The following is a 20392-nucleotide window of genomic DNA, read 5'->3' as shown; positions in this document are numbered from 1 at the left end:
GCCAACTTTCATGCAGGCCAGTTTCCTTCCCTGTTTTGCTAGCATGTGGTACCCCTGTTCCTTTCAGTAGCTTCCATGCCGTTTATTTACTTTATAACAGTAATCTATACAGACCAAGCATAAAGAAATCAGTCAGAATTGGGACCTTGACCTCAAATGATCCTTAAAACAGTGTTCCCAAAGAAAACCAGATGATGAACTGGCATTCTTAAAGTCAATGGAGCACAGTTAAGTGAACCTTCATTGGCTAGATGGATCATGTATAAAATACAAATTCAAGCAGGGGCCAGAAGAGAGAAATTAACATTCCACTCTTTCCTATGGCTAGCTAATCATGTCTTTTAAAGATATGTGATCTTTATATTTACACCTATGAACACGATGTGGAATGACGCAGGTTTCGATACAAGGACAAATACTTCAAAGAATGGGGGACGACAACTGGAGATAGTTCACCAGACAAGCATTTATGTCAGTATGTGATTTGATGAGCACACCCACCAGCCCTCCCGCATCAGGAGGGTGGACATCAGCGGATTTCACAGTTTGTCAGATACTTTGATCATATGGATACTGGACAAACATCACAGTAGAGTAAATGATGTTGTTTTCCTCAGTGGAGACACTGTGATCATTTGACAGCAGACTTAAAAGCTTCCTTTTCTGGTTGTCTGGCAGATTTAGATTTGGCACCCTCCAGCAGGGGCCTGCCGTTAAGAGTCCAGACAGTTAGTAAATTGGGCCCACAACACAAGGAGAAAAAAAAAAAAATCAAGCTTCACAGCGGTTTCACTTTATTGACACAATATTAGTGCACACAAACCACTTTTTTTTCTTTAAAAATACCATAAATTAGGAAGTAAACGAGGAACAATATAAAACAAGCAAGGAAAAAAAAAGTGCATGTTAACCATGGTATATACCATAAAGTCTTACACTGTAGTTTACAACCTTTTTTTTCATTGTTGTTTATGTATATTTTGTCTGCTTGTAGGTATGTGTTATGTTTTAGACATGTCTCTAGCTTGGATGGATGTGTCATGCCTTTTTGGGGGTCAGGGCTGAGATCCAGGCTGCTTCCCTGAGTTGTGTTCGGCACAAAGCGTTATACAAGCCTAACAACATGACCGTCACCAAGTGAAACAATTTTGGGGTTCATTTTTGTGCTTTTGATCATACCTGTAAATTAAATCTTAGTGAATAGTTCCGCAGCACAGCCTACAGCTATGTTATTCATTTAAGGAGGCATACAGGAGGTAAATTCAAAGGAACAAAAAAAAAAGTAAACACAAAGGTCTTAGCTGCTCTAATCCCTGGATTTCCTTTCTTTTCTTCTCTCAGGAAAGGAAAAAAAGCTAAATTATACTTACGAAGACTTTAAAAATATAGGGTTCTTTTTTTTGTACATTATGCCAACATTATTTTGTGGGTTAGGATGCTTAGTTCTACATATAATATGGCTGAGAAGGCTCATCTAACCAAATCCAGAAAGTTTAGCACCAAATTTCACTCTCTGCCTTTTAATATTGAAAGTCTATACACAAGAGTTACCCCACAACTTGTTAAAAATATCACTGTTGGCGATTGTTTCAGCTATTCCAGTCTAATCTGTCTGGGTGTAAATATATGGTAAAGTTAATTGACTATCTAAATATTTACATAAAAGATAAAAAGAAAAAAAAAACATAAAGCATGTCAGGGGCCATTTGAAACCACAAGGATCCTGGCTGATATGTATTGTATGTCTGAATATCTGTTATCCTATGGCAGTGAGAAGTCACTTATTTGAGGTATATTTTGTTTGCAGGTGTAGATGCAGCTTTCACACTCTGTCTAACCTTTCCTAAATATGTCACCTTAACAAGAGAGAGAGAGAAAATACTAAAAGTGCTAGGCATTTAGTGGCCTAGCAGCAGCAGACTGCTACTGCTGGTAAGGCTAAACAAAGATACTATGTAGGAATGTCAAATTAAAATTTGAGCAGTTAGTTCATTTTTATATTCCAGTTTTGCCACCCAAACACATCTGATGCTTGTTGACATGAATCTTTTACAGCTCCTGTTAGTGCAGGATGGTTGCGGGTCCTCTCCTGTGTCCTCAGTTTGAGCACTACGTCACTGCACTGGAACTGACAGAGTAGTGCGCCTAGCATCCCTACTACTTGAAAGCACTTCATGTCACCTCCAATTCACCAAACCTGACAGCAGTCTCAGCAGAAAACCTTTTATATGACAACAGAGACTATATGTAAAATAATGTTATTATAATATGATGATTAAAAACATGGCAGGTGTATGCTTTCACCCATCCACAAACACCATGCAGGAACTCATAAAGGCCAGTTTGGCACTAATTTCTGTATCCCAGTCTAACCTCATGCTGCAATTTAAGTTTAGATCGTGGGGTTTCTGGTTTTGGGAATAGAGATGCAAAGAGAGGAGAGTCAGGGGAGCAGCCTCAGATCTCTTTTTGTTGGTTTGTTTTCTCCGTTTCTGTGTAAGCACGAGATGTCTTAGTGTTTGTGTCCATGGATGTGTCAGGACAGCCCCTTTTAGATATGCACTTCTTTCCATTAATCTGATAGCAAATGAATGTGTCACCTTCAAGTGTGAATGAGCACCCTCGTCACTTTGACATAAAAACCTCAACTGTAACCGGACAAGCTCAGCCCTCGTAGCTTTACATCTTTATGACTTGCTCAACCTTCTAGCAAATGCCCCATTGGGCAAAAAAAATTGTAAAAATCTAATTTCCATAAATATTAAAATATTGTTCTACGATTCATTTTGCAATTTCCAATCCGGAGGAGCAGAAGAGAGCTCTCGTTTTTGGCACCACACACTCACCTGCTGTTAGTGATAACATTGAAAAGAACTAAATGATCAGAAGAAAATGGCAGGCCTTTTGTACTTCTCTATGGCAAAAATATCTAACACACCATGGCTCTGTCTGAATGAAGCCGTGAGGAGTGGTTACGTAATGTCTAAATGACAGGGTGCCATCACTTTAACGGACTGATGAAGCCAGCAGTTTTACATATTGCATGTCTGAAAAGGGCTAAGTTTTAGTTTTTTCTTTGCTTTTCTGTTTTCATGGTTTTTGGACTGATATGAAATTTTAAAAGGAATGTTGATGCCATTAGTGTGCGTGTGTGTGTTTGAAATGCATTTGTGGGGTTTGTGTGAGAGCATGAAGATGTTTGGGCTCACTCAGTCAATAACTTGATCTCATTGGCAAGGAGGGTGTTGAAGTTGTAGGCTGGATCAGCTAGGTCTGGGAGATCAGGCAGGCTGGGGGCTGTGGACTGGCAAGGTGATGACTGGGAGGGCTCGGCCAGCTCTGGGTCGCTCTCGCTGGAAGTTGACCCCACGCTCATGTTGCAGACTGCTTCAGGCAGCGAGCCACCGCCAGAAGGCACGTTGCACACTTCGGGCTCGCTGCTGGTCTCGCTGGTGCTTGACACGACGGACAGCAGAGACATCTTGCGAGTGAGGCGGTTTGGGAGCATTGACAGGACATAGTCAGCAACAATGCCTGCTACGTCCATGCCACAGGCCTGGTCGAAAGCAATGAAGCCCACATTTGCGTTGGCCTCGCAAACCACAAACGAGCCATCGTTGAGCTGCAGGAGGTCAATGCCGCACACATCCATGCCCAGGATGTTAGACACCTTGATGGCCAGCTGCTTGCCCTCCTCACTCAGGGGGCACATCATGCCTACACCACCTGACAATTCAAGAAGGAACATCAGGCTTATTAGTACGAACCACAATTTACAATTCTTTCACGAGACTTCATGATAGTCAAAAAGCAACTGATCTTTTATAAATCAAGAGCAATTATATAAAAAAATGACGTGGGGACAACTTAGGATCCTTTAATGTTTTCTGGTTTTTTTCAATATTTAATTTCACAATTAAATACCACATCAAATTCACCCTAGAAGTGTCAAAGAGTTTTGCTACAGGAATGCAGAAGACTGTGATGACTGATGTCCTAAATATGTCACAGTATATTACAGCCTCAGCTAAACTAAAACATTCATCCTCTGACAGTGAAGATCAGTCTCCTCAGCTGGAACGCTCCAGGGTTGATTCAGGACAAGCCTGTTGATTTCGCACTCTTTCCCAAAGTTAAGTTCTGAAGCATTTCTACTCGCGTACACTTTACTTATCACTAAGTTCATATTTTTTTAAAGATAATTTTTCCATTGGGAACCTAAAAGATAAAAATGATCTTTAAAAATTACGCCATATCTAAATGTAAATAATAAATAGAAGAGCTCTTGTTCTCAAACAGTGATACCACTTAACCACATGACTTTCAAACATGAGGAGAGTTTTACCATGACCGTGGAAATAATTCAGTAATTTAATGTCTGCCTACCCAAGGAGCAGTTGCTCTGCATGCGACCATCAGTGGAGCAACGCAGCATGGAGCCGATGATACGGCCGCCCACTAGGACAACCCGCACATCACGGCCGTGCGACTCCTTGATGTACTCCTGAAATAGGTAGGGGGTATCGTGGCGGATCACGTGGCAAAGGTCCGTCAGGTGGTGTTTGTCCCGTGCCAGGAACACAGCCTTGCCTAAGCAAAGGGGACACAAGATTAAAGAAGGAAGGAAGGAAGGAAGGAAGGAAGGAAGGAAGGAAGGAAGGAAGGAAGGAAGGGCTAGTTTTTAAGGTTTATATTTTACTAGTCTGTCCAATCTAAACAGATCTATGTCATGGCGGCCTGAAGACATATAGCTGTGTTGATATTACCACACTAAAAGAATTTGCTTGCTGGGTCTGTCATTTGTGGTGTGCTAGCTGAGGGTGGAAAACCTAAAAAGCTTGGCTAACAAGTAGCTGCTTCTGCTGACCAAGTCTCATGCCAGTTCATGTCATACAAATGACAGGATACTCCTCTGAGCAGCCACAGAACTGCTTCTCACACAGGATAGAAGTTGCCTCTCTTAATTAGCACTGCTTTGCACTGTCTTCTTATTTTCAAGACCTCTGACCTCTGCTGAGGGAAAAATCATGTGGTTGCTGTGTGTCTGTGCACACCACGCAATAAAAACACAACATCAATAACGGTCTTGTGACTCCTTTAGACATGTGACCATTACGTATCTGAGAAAATACTGAGAAGGTCAGTCAGTACATCAGGCCACTTGCCAGTAACACCAAAACATCTGCTGAGACCCTTGGTGTCATCTTTGACCAACACCAGGATTTTGAATCTTTAAGCTCATTCATTTTTCTCCTGACTTTGACATTGCAGCTCACTTTTCACATGCATCTCTCAGTCCTTCATAACCCACCTCCAGTTGCTGCAGAAAGCACCAAGCAAGGCTGCTAACAAAAACTAGCTGTTGCTCTCATATCACACGTATTTTTGTTTACCTTCACTGGCTCCCAGTGAAACACTAAATCCACTTTACAATCCTATTATTAACCTATAAAGACCTACTTGGACAGGCCCCTGCTTGTATAGAAGAGCTACTAAGACCTTGTCACTGCAGCCAACTTCTCAAATCATCAGATCAGGGTCTCCTTGTCAGTAGTCTTAAATGACTACTGACAATTCCTTTTTATAGATTAAGAGAAAATTTATCTTTTCCTCATTATTTTTGGGAGTTTTTTCCCCAGGTCTATAGCAGTGTGCATGCTGGAATGAATGTGTGACCCTATGGTTGATTATGTGTCTGTATGTCAGAATGTGTATACTCATCTTTAGTCTGTGGCTTTTATTCAAACCGTGAAGCAAACTCTGTGTTTTGAAAAGCGCTATACAAATAAAGTTATTATTAATACCAGTGATTCATAATATTTTTAAAAAGCATTTCCTTTATGTGTGCTCTTGAGAGGGAAGGGCAAAGTGGAATTCATTCGTGTCAATGGTCAACCACAGAGAGAGTAAAAACAGCCCTCCAGACGCCTAACGCCATAAAAAGGGTCAAGTTAGTGGTTGACCAGTGACTGCTTTCCTAAACAATGTGCTGTGATGGCAGCCTGGGCCAGCAAAGACCATTGTTATTCCTTCACACAATAGCAGCGACTGTCAATAACTATGAATAGGAAAGGGCTAATGGTTCAGACCGGGGCTGATCTCTTGGAAGCACAACATTAATGCCAAAGCTTCAAACCTTCCCACACAAGCCTCTTGTGTATTCAGTCTAAAAGAGGAAACTGAGATCAACTTGTTAACCATAAACTAAAATAAGTGACCAGATGACCACACTGCAAGCATTAAGAGCTTCTGTTTTGTGTTTGATGCGGCACCGCAGTGCTAATCATTTAACAGTCTGCCAGAGAATTTCATATAAGAGTGGACTGAGCTCCCATGAGGGAGTTGCAGTGTACAGATTTTGAGTTATGGCGTTGTGATCAGAATGGATGACAGGAAGTACTGGGTGATTGTTTTACCTCTGTGGCCACGTGCATTCTTCACTACCACCGGGTAGCCCAGTGGCTCAGCCTCGTCAATCATCTTCCGGAAGTTGTCGTGCCCACCTAGGAAATTTTCCACGCACGCACACACATACACAAACGGAGGACACATGTAGAATATATTAAAATGCTGTCCTTGGTTTGATAGCATGGTTCACACGTTACAGCCAACTTTGCAGGGCAGGAGAACGAATGTAGCATGTTGCTATGGAAACAGAAATGACTCAAAACAGCGAGGCTGTAGGAGTGCTGTCCGTTTATTTGCTGCTTGATTCATAAGAGTGGAACAGAGGAGTCAGTGAAGGAGGCATTAATGTGAAGCAGCTGACCGTATCTGACACTGATTTATAACAGCAGCCTGTAGCAACAGATGTGCTTAAGCTTTCTGTGCTCTGGCGTGAGAGGTGATTAAAATGTGTTAAAAATACATTTTAAAAAAAATAAATAAATGTAGAAATCTTTTTAATAATATAGTCTTCATTGCTTTTCCTGTGTCTCTATGCTCCATTCAATGAACTGAGCAGATGTGAACTACTCTGTCACGTGGCTTTTTTCCGATGCACTGCTTCATATGTGCTTTCAATGACAAGGGGTGAAAGAAGACAAAGTTCAGAGTAGGAGAGACTGGACACCAAATGTTGTTCTGATCATAAGCTGCTGAGATAGAAGAGAAAAGGAGTGAGGGGAATTTATGTCTTTTATTTTGAAAAATCAGAAGGGGAGTGTTAGGTGGGGTGTGTGCGTGTGAGTACGGTTGGGGGAGGGGGGGGTGTTACATAAGCTCTCCAGCTGCTCTGCATGCATCGCCTGGCCTACTGTGCAGAGAAACGGATGGAATGTAGGCCAAACACTCCCTCCGCTTTCTTTCTTTTTTCCTTTCTCTCTCACTCAGTCTGTGTCCTTTTTTCTGCTCTCACGGTGAATTTTCTTGCAAACCACGGAGAAATATATATATACAGTGGGGCAAAAAAGTATTTAGTCAGCCACCGATTGTGCAAGTTCCCCCACCTAAAATGATGACAGAGGTCAGTAATTTGCACCAGAGGTACACTTCAACTGTGAGAGACAGAATGTGAAAAAAAAATCCATGAATCCACATGGTAGGATTTGCAAAGAATTTATTCGTAAATCAGGGTGGAAGATAAGTATTTGGTCAATAACAAAAATACAACTCAATACTTTGTAACATAACCTTTGTTGGCAATAACAGAGGTCAAACGTTTACTATAGGTCTTTACCAGGTTTGCACACACAGTAGCTGGTATTTTGGCCCATTCCTCCATGCAGATCTTCTCGAGAGCAGTGATGTTTTGGGGCTGTCGCCGAGCAACACGGACTTTCAACTCCCGCCACAGATTTTCTATGGGGTTGAGGTCTGGAGACTGGCTAGGCCACTCCAGGACTTTCAAATGCTTCTTACGGAGCCACTCCTTTGTTGCCCGGGCGGTGTGTTTTGGATCATTGTCATGTTGGAAGACCCAGCCTCATTTCATCTTCAAAGTTCTCACTGATGGAAGGAGGTTTTGGCTCAAAATCTCACGATACATGGCCCCATTCATTCTGTCCTTAACACGGATCAGTCGTCCTGTCCCCTTGGCAGAAAAACAGCCCCATAGCATGATGTTTCCACCCCCATGCTTCACAGTAGGTATGGTGTTCTTGGGATGCAACTCAGTATTCTTCTTCCTCCAAACACGACGAGTTGAGTTTATACCAAAAAGTTCTACTTTGGTTTCATCTGACCACATGACATTCTCCCAATCCTCTGCTGTATCATCCATGTGCTCTCTGGCAAACTTCAGACAGGCCTGGACATGCACTGGCTTCAGCAGCGGAACACGTCTGGCACTGCGGGATTTGATTCCCTGCCGTTGTAGTGTGTTACTGATGGTGACCTTTGTTACTTTGGTCCCAGCTCTCTGCAGGTCATTCACCAGGTCCCCCCGTGTGGTTCTGGGATCTTTGCTCACTGTTCTCATGATCATTTTGACCCCACGGGATGAGATCTTGCGTGGAGCCCCAGATCGAGGGAGATTATCAGTGGTCTTGTATGTCTTCCATTTTCTGATGATTGCTCCCACAGTTGATTTTTTCACACTAAGCTGCTTGCCTATTGTAGATTCACTCTTCCCAGTCTGGTGCAGGTCTACAATACTTTTCCTGGTGTCCTTCGAAAGCTCTTTGGTCTTGGCCATGGCGGAGTTTGGAGTCTGACTGTTTGAGGCTGTGGACAGGTGTCTTTTATACAGATGATGAGTTCAAACAGGTGCCATTCATACAGGTAACGAGTGGGGGACAGAAAAGCTTCTTACAGAAGATGTTACAGGTCTGTGAGAGCCAGAGATTTTCCTTGTTTGAGGTGACCAAATACTTATTTTCCACCCTGATTTACGAATAAATTCTTTACAAATCCTACCATGTGAATTCATGGATTTTTTTTCACATTCTGTCTCTCACAGTTGAAGTGTACCTCTGGTGCAAATTACTGACATCTGTCATCATTTTAAGTGGGGGAACTTGCACAATCGGTGGCTGACTAAATACTTTTTTGCCCCACTGTATATACACCTTTTCGTCTGCCGTTGATTTGTCCGAGAAAATCAACAAGAACAACGTCTAAAACAGCAGCCTGTTGTTTTTGTTTGGCTATCCTGTGTTTCTTAGCACTAGTTTAAACACTGTTTTCACAGATGTTGTGAGTATTAAAACAATCAAAAGGTTTGAAGGACAACTATGTGGATTCACCCATATATGTCTGACTGCTCCACATGTATGTGGACAGAAGCCTGTGATGCAAATTATGTGATTTAAATGTAAAACACACCTGATAATGACATCACTGCTGCTTGAACAAATGCCGATTTGACTGTAGATGATGCAGTTTTACTACCTATGTGTGTGCATTTGCGTTTACTCAGACAGTATCGGTTTTGTTTTCCATTAAATTTCAGTTTCACCAGGTTTTAACATCACCGGGCAAACAGTGATGATCACTGTGACCGACACCTCACCTGGTTATCTGTGTTTATTTCTGCATTTGTCTTATATGCAGTGTGTACATAGAGTCCCTGCATTATATATATGTAAGTACTTCCACAAACAATAAAGTGGGGTTCGCTGCACATGTATTCATGTTTTACTTAAGCCATTTTCACACACGCTGAATGAATGAACAAAATTTCTAGAGCTGAAAACAAAGGTGTAAGTGTGACCTAATCACACTGCACTGGAGCGCTTCTTAGCTAGTTTTTAACATGTTTGCTACAAAGTCTATGTGATGTTCATGTGTGAAAATAGCTTAAGGACAGTCAAGTACTGATTTACCGTAAGAGAAGGTGTCAGGAAGAGGCACCCCATGCCCAGCTAGTTCTTGAAACGTCCAAAACTTGTTGACACAGTTGAGTATGGCCTGGGGCCTGTTGATCAGCCGGCAACCCATCTTCTCCAGGTGGCGGAGCACAGTGATGTCACTATCTGACTGAACCCAGGGCGTGGGTACTCGCACCATCACCACTTGTGGGTAAGATGTCACCAATTCCTGCTCTGCTCGCAGTCCTGTAACGGTGGAAAAACACTCCTGTGATTTGTTAAATTTAATTCATTTATTTGATTGTTGGTCAACAACCTCATACATATATGAAGTTCTTCAGATTATTGTTCTGAGTTGCTGTACAAATGTTTCTGAAACTCATGGAACCAGAACCAGCAGCCGACATCTGGCCTGTTTTTTCTATTTTCAAGACAACAAATGAATGTGTCACTGTTAATAGCTCCAAATTCTTTCTGAAAGTCATATGCAACCCTAGAAACAATGTGAAAGTTCTCAGTAAGACTCCATCCATCATCTAAGTGTTTGATGACACTTTTCCTTTAGTCATCACACAAATCTAACGAGGCCGGGCCATGTGACCAGGCCAGCCACCTCCAATGCTGGTAAATTTAAGCCATTTAAATCTGCAGTACCTACTGATATAAATATGTACTTCTTGCCCATGCACATTTACAGTTACATTTACACTTCTTCCTCCTAGAGTGAGTGACAGGTATCGTCACTGACATACTGACACTTTATACTATTTTGTCCCTATGTAGGGCAGTGGGCTCGCAAAAGAAAGCTCAAGGGTAATAATCTTAAATTTAATCAAACATAAGAAAACTGTGCTTAAAAACAGCCTGATAAATCTAACATATCTAAGATCTTAAATGTGTGGTGCTCTGTCCTGCTGAAAGTCAAAATGACACTGGTTTTCATTAACTTGACATCACTTTTATTATGCAAATGAGAGCTAAGTAACTACAATAGGCTAAGTGAACGCTTCTGAATGGGTCATTTCAATTCAGCTCTGAAATCATAAGACATAAAAAACAGGGGAGAAATAAATGAAAAGGCTTGCACGTTGTGATGGGGACAATAAAGCTGGTGTTAGACAGACTTCATAATTTTTTCTATAAATGCTACAAATCCGGCTAATTTCAACATTCATTAGCCTTCTGAAGCATAGCCAGGCTGTCAGATTTTTTAGGCTCAATTGCAAATGGACAGAACACTGAACTATGACAAATGTGTACCTTTGTGCTATAGCAGGAACTTCAAGTACAAAAAAGAAGCGAGGAGACACACTGAACACTAGCCCAGCACTTAGCCTCAACCATGATGTGAATTTCAGCCATCTTAGGCTCACAATAGTGGTAATGACCCTGGCTAAGATCATCAGAGGTCAAAAGAAGCTGCTGCATGCATAATAACAACCGACACCTAGCTATTAGCATGCAACCCGCCTGCACAATGCACATCTTACATACACTCCTTTAGGGTCATTTTGTCCGCAGACGGGTAAAAAGAAGTGAAACGAGAAATGCAGCTGGTATGAAAGGGCTAGGTATGTTCTAGCAAACACAGAGAAAGGGAACAAGGGGAGAGAGAAAATGTGGTGCATTAAAAAAGGAGTATGAAGCCATGAAAAGAACCCCACCCCTCCCTTTCCTCCTCCTCCTCCTCCTCCTCCTCCTCACAGTCTCAGTGTTAAAGCAGGAGGATTCACTATCGCTCCAGCCCTATTTAGCGCTTAAGACACACTGCTCTTATTGTGCAGCCACTGAGTGCAATGTGAGTGGTGTTACAGTGAGAAACATCAGGGGATGTGGTCTCATGGTTTTCGACAGACAGTATCCACAGTGCTCGTCTCCATCTCCAGGGGGACCAAACAGAGACCGGCGAGGCACCCGGATGAATCATTCCTATTCATCTGTGCAATTGCTTGCGCACGCCGCACTGACTGTCATGTGACCACTGCAAAAACTATCCGAAGTCCTGGTGTACAAAAATTACAGCATGGGTTTTTGTGATATATGTATATGTATGTAGGGATGGGTATTGATAAGATTTTAACGATTCCGATTCCATTTTCGATTCTGTTTAACGATTCGATTCTTTATCGATTCTCTTATCGATTCTTTTTTTTTTTTTAAAAAGGAGAACACTAAGGTCGATTAGCTCAGAGCTTTGTTTTATATCTTCTCTTTGAACAAGATAGAAATTTAGGAGTAACATGGCCTTACAAACCCAACAGTGAGATCTTGAGAGATCCAGCCTACGGCTCTTCAATGGGGTGTCACAGGGTCCCCAGGAAAAAAAATTGTAAATGTAAAATAATAAAATAAATATTCTTGTGAGACATATCACATATTGACGGGGTCGGGTTATGTTAAAAAGTATAAATTGTTATACTTTGTTCATTGGTTCAAAGGTACCCCACACTTCTTTTTTTGTTTGCTTGTTTGTTCTGGTGTATTTTTCATTTGAACTGTTACTCTGCCAGAGTACTCATATTTACAAGATGGCATTGAACGCCCCATTGGTGTATCAGGAAAACTATTTTGTACGTATGTTCCTTGAAGGGGATTGAAGTCGTTCTTTTTTCCACCGCAGCGAAGGGCTAGGAGTAGGAGAGGAGCTGCTGTATGTTTTTGTTATCGAATCGATCTGATTGTGAAATAAAGCATATGCAGTGAGAAAGCAACTCCAGGAGTCATCCCTGCCTTAAAGCTGCAACATTCTTCTGTAGCAATAACAAAGTATAACATAAATTGTTCTGTGGCAATTACACAAGAATATCCAGTAATGTCCCTGCCCACAATTAAACACATTCACTTACCAAAAATCGGGGGCATCTGCTGTGGCAAATGGGTGCAAGCCTTTGACCACAAACTTAGACACTGCTCGGTGACATTAGTCTATCCTGGCCTGAAAGGAGACGCTCCCGGTAGACTGCAGCGAGAACTACCAGCGAGCGCCAGCCAGACTCTGTCTCTCTCATCATGGTCACCTACATGTACAGTAATGGCAGGTTTTGGAATAAGGCAGATTGCGCTAACATAATATGCACTGTTAGTTGATTATTTACCTGCCGCATTAACGGGAGAGGACGTGCAAACGTTAGCGCTGCTGCTGGGTTGAGAGTCACGAGTCCGGAGCGGAATTAAAAACGCGTGTCATCGCGTGTTTTGTGAGCAAATGCTTTTGCATATTCGTAGTGTTTCCTCCCTTAAATGAAATATCTACTTTGCAAGTTGCCCTGTTGTCATCGGTTCTCATAAAGTATAATCAAACTTTTGAGCGTTTGAGCCGCTTAGGCGCCGTGTTTCCTGCCAGGTAAATGACGCTCCGCAACGTGGTGACGTCATTCGGGGCGACTGGAATCGATAAGGGAATCGTTTGCAAAAATGGCAAACGATTCCAAGGAATTGAAACAGTGGGAACCGGTTCTCAGCAAGAACCGGTTTTCGATACCCATCCCTATATGTATGTCAGCACTTCAAGCTTTCAGATGTTTCTGTTTGCACCACCTCTTTGTCACTACAGACAAGTAAGGACAGGTTGAGGAGGAGCAAAGACTCAATTTGTTCAAGATGATTGTAATACAAAAAACAATTTTAAAAAAACAATAACATTATATATAACATTTTCAGTCCGCAGGACAAAGCTAACAAGCATTCTATGCATGCCACTGCAACATCACAAAGCAGGCTTACAAATGCTGTGAAAGTGTTTGGCTGTTTGTCCGGAATGCAGTCTGTGCATCCTCTTGCGTTAGCCCACTGAGACAACAGTTTCTTGTGGTCTGGTTTTGGGGCAACCATTCTTTGTGTCTATTTGCAGATCTTTTATCAAAAGCACAGATCAGACAAGAACATTTAGTGTAGGTCCACTGCAACATTTGGATTGTGCAGCACTTGAGGCAGACAAGATGAATCATGTGACTTACATTTTGACAAAGACAAGGCCAAACAACTTGTCAGCAAAAACATGAAATCTGCTACTGAGAAATTCTCACACGAATTATGCCATATCTATTCTATACTATCTATATAAGAGCTATCTTTTCAATTTCTCCTTCATTGCCATTCGGATGTGCTGATAAAACTAGAGCAGTTTAGATCTGGCTCTTTGTTGCTCTAGGACAGGGGTGGGGATCTCCAGGCCTCAAGGGCCGGTATCCTGCAGGTTTTAGATGTATCCTTGATCTAACACAGCTAATTTAAATGGCTAAATTACCTCCTCAACATCTCTTGACGTTCTCCAGAGGTCTGGTAATGAACTAATCATTTGATTCATGTGTATTGACCCAGGGTGATATCTAAAACCTGCAGGACACTGGAGTTCCCCACCCCTGCTCTAGGCACTGCTTCTTCTGCATGGCATGCAATGACTGTCTTTGGTGGCATGTCAGTCATGTTGTATGTCAGACAAAAATCAGAGGTGGTGGTAATGCCTCACCACCATTTCATTGTTTTTGGCTTTGTTCATCAACATCTATCAGGATCAGAAAGAATGAAATTGGAAGGGTAAAAAAAACCCAGTAATCATAGAGCAGACAGTTTTCTCTTTGGCTACTGCAACCATGCAAATTACACAGACAACTGCCGATTTGCAGAATGACCATATATAAAAAGAAAAGCTAAGCCATACTAGTCTCTACCATTCGAGGAATAACGTTTTCAGGTAGTTTTTAGGGTGTGAGTTACACAACAAGCCATAACTAAATATCTTAACTCTAGCATGTGACATAAAGATGTTGCCATGTGTTGCCATGGAAAAAACTGTGAGCCTTTTTGTCAAACCTAATAAAATGCAAATTAACCCTTTCCAGGCCACATGCAAAAACCTGCAAATGAGATCCTGTTGGCTAATTGACAAACAAGCCATTTTCCTGGAGGAAAACATATGCAATCATGCAACACAACAAAAATGTTTATGCACTGTTTTTATTATCTGAAAATGCAACATTTGCTAAACACTGATAAAGTGTAACTGTTCATTTTTGCACTGAGATTCTATGAGGTAAGCACCAGAGATATGCAGCATTTCTGTGATAAAGAGCCATCACATAGCCCTTATTTAGTGCATGAACTCACTTCTTTTATCAAATGTGCAATAATTAACAACCACTCTGTGATGCATATCAAGTAAACAGCAATACTGTTCATCAAAAGGACTCTTTTCCCATAAAATGTAGAGTCTGTGCTTCATAAACAGCCACACAAAAATTCTATCCAAACCCTAGTGTCTGTTGTTGCTCTTGCTCTCAGTTGGTAAATTAAGATACCGAACCTGCCTTAATGTTCCAGCTTCACTGACATGGAAGTGTTGCATTTTTCATCTCAGTAAAAGTGTGCCCACTGGCATGGATCACGGATCCAGTCTATCTTTAATTTTTTCAATCACAAGATGTGAAATGCCTCCAGTTTGCTAAATGCTGGGTTTAGCTGTGAGGGGCCACCATTCCTCATTAAAATATAATGACGTGTATGTTGGGGTGGCTCCACTGATAGCTCCTCCTAGGGACACACTGAACTCATTAACTTTAGTGTGGAACGTGGACCTGAACCTGACCTAAAAACAAAAAAAGAAAAATGACGCAGAAATGAAGCAAGAAAACCTTTAAAACTTCTACATGTAAAGGTGTTATCAGTTTTATGATTTTGACATTATTATGACCTAAGCTAAAAGAAGAAATGGTTTATGCCTCCTCACAGGTCAAAGCTCATCCCTGGATGAGTTGTGATATGAGGGACTTTTGTTTCTCAAATGTTTTCTGTCATACAAATTTTGCTGAAATAACTTCACTGGATTTGGAGTAGGATGTACTAATATGTTCAATGTAAACTGCACATACATTTTGCGCAAATGTAAATTTGATCAAAACAACACACAGAAATGGAGGAACACGTAGTACTAATTACACTTGCAGTGAAATATCACTTGTGTTTCCAGTGTAGAAACAAGACCAACTGCTTTGCTCTAACTGCAAATGTAGCTGTATATCCTTAAGCGTTTGTTCCACATTTGCCTATGGCACTGCTGTGTAGGGCTGGGCCATATTATACCGTTCACGGTAATACCGGTACAATGCTAGTCCACGATAAGAAAATGAAATATCGCGATAGAATATGGGTAAAACGTGCATGCGCAGTCCCAAAAAAGCACGGCAGTAACGGAGAATGGGGAAAGCAGATTGTTGAGTGAAACGGATGAACCAGAATTAGTTTGTAAAAATGGTGCAACCTAACTGGTTTGGTGTTTGTCCGTCAGATACACAACAAAGCACATTTTTTGTAGAACATGCACGCAGGCCGCCATATTTGTCGGACTAAGATGCTCGTAAATCTGGGAGTAATCTGGGTCCTAAAATCTGTCCTTTAAGGTCCCGAAGTCAAACGAACATCACTGAGAGTTAAAAACTGTCTAAATTCTTCCATCTTTAATAAAACGATCAGCGTTGCTGCTTTACCAGGTGTAACTATGATGTTTAACATCCAGGCATCCATGAAAACAGAATTTATTACATTTAACGGAGTTAGAAGTTAGCAGGAAGTTAGCGGAAGTTAGCTCGCTAGTTTTGCTAGTTACCTAAGCATGATATAGCATGTTCTGACTGAGAGATTTCTGAAAAAATCAAACGTACAGCTCTGCTATCACTTCCAACATAAATGAGGACAGGAAACTAAACAGCAGTGACGTTTGTAGGGTTACTGAAGTTGGGCTAGCTAGTATTTAATGATGTGCTACGTGATCGCTAGCGACACAGCTGTGTTAGCATAACATAAACAGTGAAGCTGGAGGATGAACGCTAACACTTTTCCACTCCGTGAAGGTTCCTGATGCTTACAGACAACTGCAATCGCATGGCAGGATGCTGTAAACGGACCAAACTTCAGTCAGGAGAACAACTGAGATAATCCATCCACAATAGAAGGTTAGTGATTAATATACTGCAACAACATGGGAATAGAGCAGCTGTGACAGAATACAGCATTAACGAATCAATGATACAGAAGTGGAGGAAGAAAGAAGAATGAGTTGAAAAAAGTTTGATTTATCTGACTGCTTTGTTGCCTTATAATCCCGTGCACCTTATGGTCCTAAAAATACATATTTGACTTTTTTTATTTGGCACACTGCAGTTTAATGTAGCAAAGCATCTCTTTTTAACTTCAGTGGATATTATACATGGTTATGCTCAGGATATGTCAGCCCATTTCTACTGGAAATGCCTTTTGCTTAAACTTTCAGCAAGGAATTTGCATTTGCACTGTTAAATGTTTATATAGCTTTAATGCACATAAAAATACAGCTGCTTGTTTAAGTGAAAATAAATGGATGGGTTTTTTTGCACTAGTAAAGTTGTGGAGTTGTATTTTGTCTCGCAGAAATTATATCGTCAGTTATATCGTTATCGCAATATATATCGAATATATATATATATATATATCAAATATATATCGTGATAAATATTTTTTGCCATATCGCCCTGCCCTACTGCTGTGTTATGCTAACACAAATGACAGCACATTCGGCCTGGAAGGATACAAAAAACAAGCTATAGATACAGATATGTTAGCAATTACAGTTTGAATTTTGTGTTGCAACTTCAGAGAATCTGTAATCCAGTGAGTGTTAATCCATATCTTAAAAAACAAACAAACAAACAACAAAACTGCATTTATTGCCAGGTGCATAAAGAAAAAATGCACTACAGGATCCAAGCATCTGGCCATGTATCCTGAGGCTTCCTGTGTAGAAATCCCACAGCACAACCAATCTGTTCACTGGCTGTTAATCTGTGATGTCAAACCAAGGCTCAGAAGACATTTACTTTAGGCAGATTAGGAACTACAAGCCATGTTAACTGCCTTGCTCATGTGAGGCTTGTTAAGCTATACAGTTGGACAGCTGTCCACCTGCATTTAAAAATGTGCAGGGTACAGAGTATATATGTCGAAAATTGTTAGCTCCAGGCTATATTTATCTTGGTAAAATATTCCGTGGGCTGTGCTATAACATGTGTGATTATTTGTAATTTCTTAAATGTAATGCCTGCCACTTAAATGCCCATCTGTTTGCATGTAAAATCCTATTTAAAGTGTAAAGCCTGGCTTGACTGAGCCGTACAATACAGCGGTTTAATGTAACAGCGCAGTAAGGGACACACTACCCACATTCTTAACCATTGCCATTTTTCAGCAGGCACTAATGTCAGCCTAAAATTATATGTTTTTAACATAGTCTCAATTAACATCTGTGTGTTAATTGAGACCTTCACACATCTCCTCTCATCTTGTGACATATCCCCACTTCACACCAGCCTGACAAATTCCCTGTTGGTCTGTTTGTTAGGAGCTCCTGCTGTTGCCATCACTTTATTGAGGCCTCCCTAGTCATTTCTATGAAATGTTATCCTTACATGACACTCAGAATCACATGTGTTTCGGACAAAGCAGCTCAAAATGAAAATAAAAGAAGAAAAAAAGTTAAAAATAGGTGATCACGTTGGTTGTATAAATATTGTAATATGTACAGAAAACCCTGAAATGCCAGAACAAGTTGATGCATGTTTATATTTGGTGGAAGTTTTCACCCTCACCGTTTCAGTATTAGGTAATAACAAAAAATCCCGATATGGGCGCCATAAAGATTTGCTTGTCATTTACCTGCATTTAGTGTGAATGTCCTATTCTTTTTCTTATTGTTAACTATTACTCGGGGAGTCAATTTTAACTATTTTAAATGATTCAGTGATTATATACATAAAATAAAAAAATAAAATAAATAATAACACAGAACCTACAGCCTGAGCTATCAAGAGACGCAATCTGTAGCAAAATTACAACAGCTCAATGATGAATTCCTCTTATCTAATAACTAGGTCTCTGTGGTATTTAAACACATTTTTCTTTTAGCTTTTATTGCCCGGGTAATTCAGATAATTTGCAATTGCCGGGATTGCAGCGAATTCAGCGAAATTAAATCAAGCGTCATCCTTCCCCTTCTGGAGGCAGTCTAGCTGGAAAAGTAGGTTAGGCGGTCACGGCCATGCTTACACTTCGCTTCCTTGCAAACAGGCAGACCGAGCCAACCCCTCGCTCTGTATTCAAGCTGTGTACAACCCCCTCCAAACAATTAAAGTCTACCATCTATACGGATCTCAAATAAAACAAGAAAACCAAACTGTATGTCGTTTTACGACCGCGCATCGATTGTGTGGTACTTGCCTAGCTGGCCCTCGCAGATCGTCAGCACGATTTGATCCATGAGGAGGTAGCGGAATTCTACGTCCTCGTCGGCGCAGTGCTCCTTCAGCGCCCGAAGGATCTGGACTTGTGGATACTCCTGGCTGATGCGCCGGTCGGTCAAGAACCAAACTCGAGAACACATTTTCACGTTGTTTGAAAAAGAAATCCGTTTGAAAATACAACAGCTGTGGGCGTGGAGGCAGTAGGTGACCGGTGGCAGCGCGGGATTCGAGGGTCAGGCGGAGATGGTCACACAATGGAGACCTCGGCGGCTACAACCGCTGTTTGGACCGAACCGACTTGGACAAATAGTCTTCTTTATCACCTTTGTTTTCTTTCACTTCCTGCCATTTAGTCTTTCGCTGGTGCAGTTTGTTGAGCCCACACCGAGCTAATTCGACAGCGCGAAGAGAGAACGACGGTTTTACCCGCAAAAATGTGGGGATGCAGCTCTTGCCACCAGGGCAAACAAAGCACGAGCTTTGGCGCTTTGTATTTCCGTTAGCCGGGTCAGAGCTGCTAGCAAAAAAAAATCCCCGCGTTCACAGCGGCTGTTTAGTGCTGCAAACAGCAAAGCTGTCTGCTTTTTTACAACAAACTAACCCGAACAACTATTTTTTTCTATAGGTTTGGCTGCTATCCACGAGGTATTGGTGCTGAAAAGTGCACACGCTTCGTTTACAACTCCACTTATCCGCATGCCCGTGCACGGTTATCGGGGCCTGCCCCAAAACAAAGGTTTCGAGAGGATGTAACCAATCGCAGCTCGCGAATTGTATCACTGCCCAAAAAGCACGCGGAAGATGTAGGCGAGCCGCTATAATGCCAACCAATGAGGGAAGACTAGGGGGGCCGAGCCTGGAGGGATCGCGCGCTCCGCAGTTCAGCAAGAGACGTCTGCAGAGCGCACGAGACCGCGCACTTCCCGAACCGGTTCAGACCAGACCGGCGAGGGGGTCTGGCGAATGCCGACAGCGCTGTCTCTAAGCTGAAGTGGCAGGAAATGAAACAAGGTCATCACAAGCTACTACATTCTCACCTTCCCTTTCTTTTATCCCACACTCGGAAGATTTCTAAAGACTCCTTTTTGACAGACAAATAGTATTAAAGAGTCGCTATTGTTTACCAACGCTGCTCAGGGAGCACCAACAGCTGAGAAGCGGAAGAACACCTCGGCGTGACAGGAGAGCGAAATTATGCGAATGACCCACTTCTCCTTCTCTCCCTCACAGCTCTTTGTGCTTGTGCTGTTCGTGACTGTATTATTATTAGTAGTAATATTCCTGGAGCGACTGGATAATACAAAGAAACACAAACAAACAGCCTTCATAGGCATTACTTTTTATTCAATAGTCCCTACAGATTCCGATGATGTCATT

At 41.7% G+C, this 20392-nt stretch overlaps 1 protein-coding gene across 1 annotated transcript; it reads right to left on the bottom strand.

Moving 5' to 3' along the window:
- Positions 1–446: 446 nt before the first annotated feature.
- rimkla (ribosomal modification protein rimK-like family member A) lies at positions 447–19844 on the bottom strand. The gene is made up of 5 exons (XM_026153782.1): positions 18993–19844; positions 9765–9995; positions 6417–6503; positions 4387–4590; positions 447–3726 (listed from the first exon to the last, which is right to left on the bottom strand). Exons 1-5 carry the CDS (start codon positions 19153–19155, stop codon positions 3206–3208), a joined length of 1206 nt encoding a protein of 401 aa, XP_026009567.1. The 5' UTR covers positions 19156–19844; the 3' UTR covers positions 447–3205.
- Between the last annotated feature and the right edge of the window lie 548 nt (positions 19845–20392).

Source organism: Astatotilapia calliptera, chromosome 20 (genome assembly GCF_900246225.1).
Source record: "Astatotilapia calliptera chromosome 20, fAstCal1.2, whole genome shotgun sequence".
Lineage (NCBI taxonomy): Eukaryota > Metazoa > Chordata > Actinopteri > Cichliformes > Cichlidae > Astatotilapia > Astatotilapia calliptera.
Note: the sequence above shows the minus strand (reverse complement) of the source record. Positions and strands in the feature narration are given on the sequence as shown.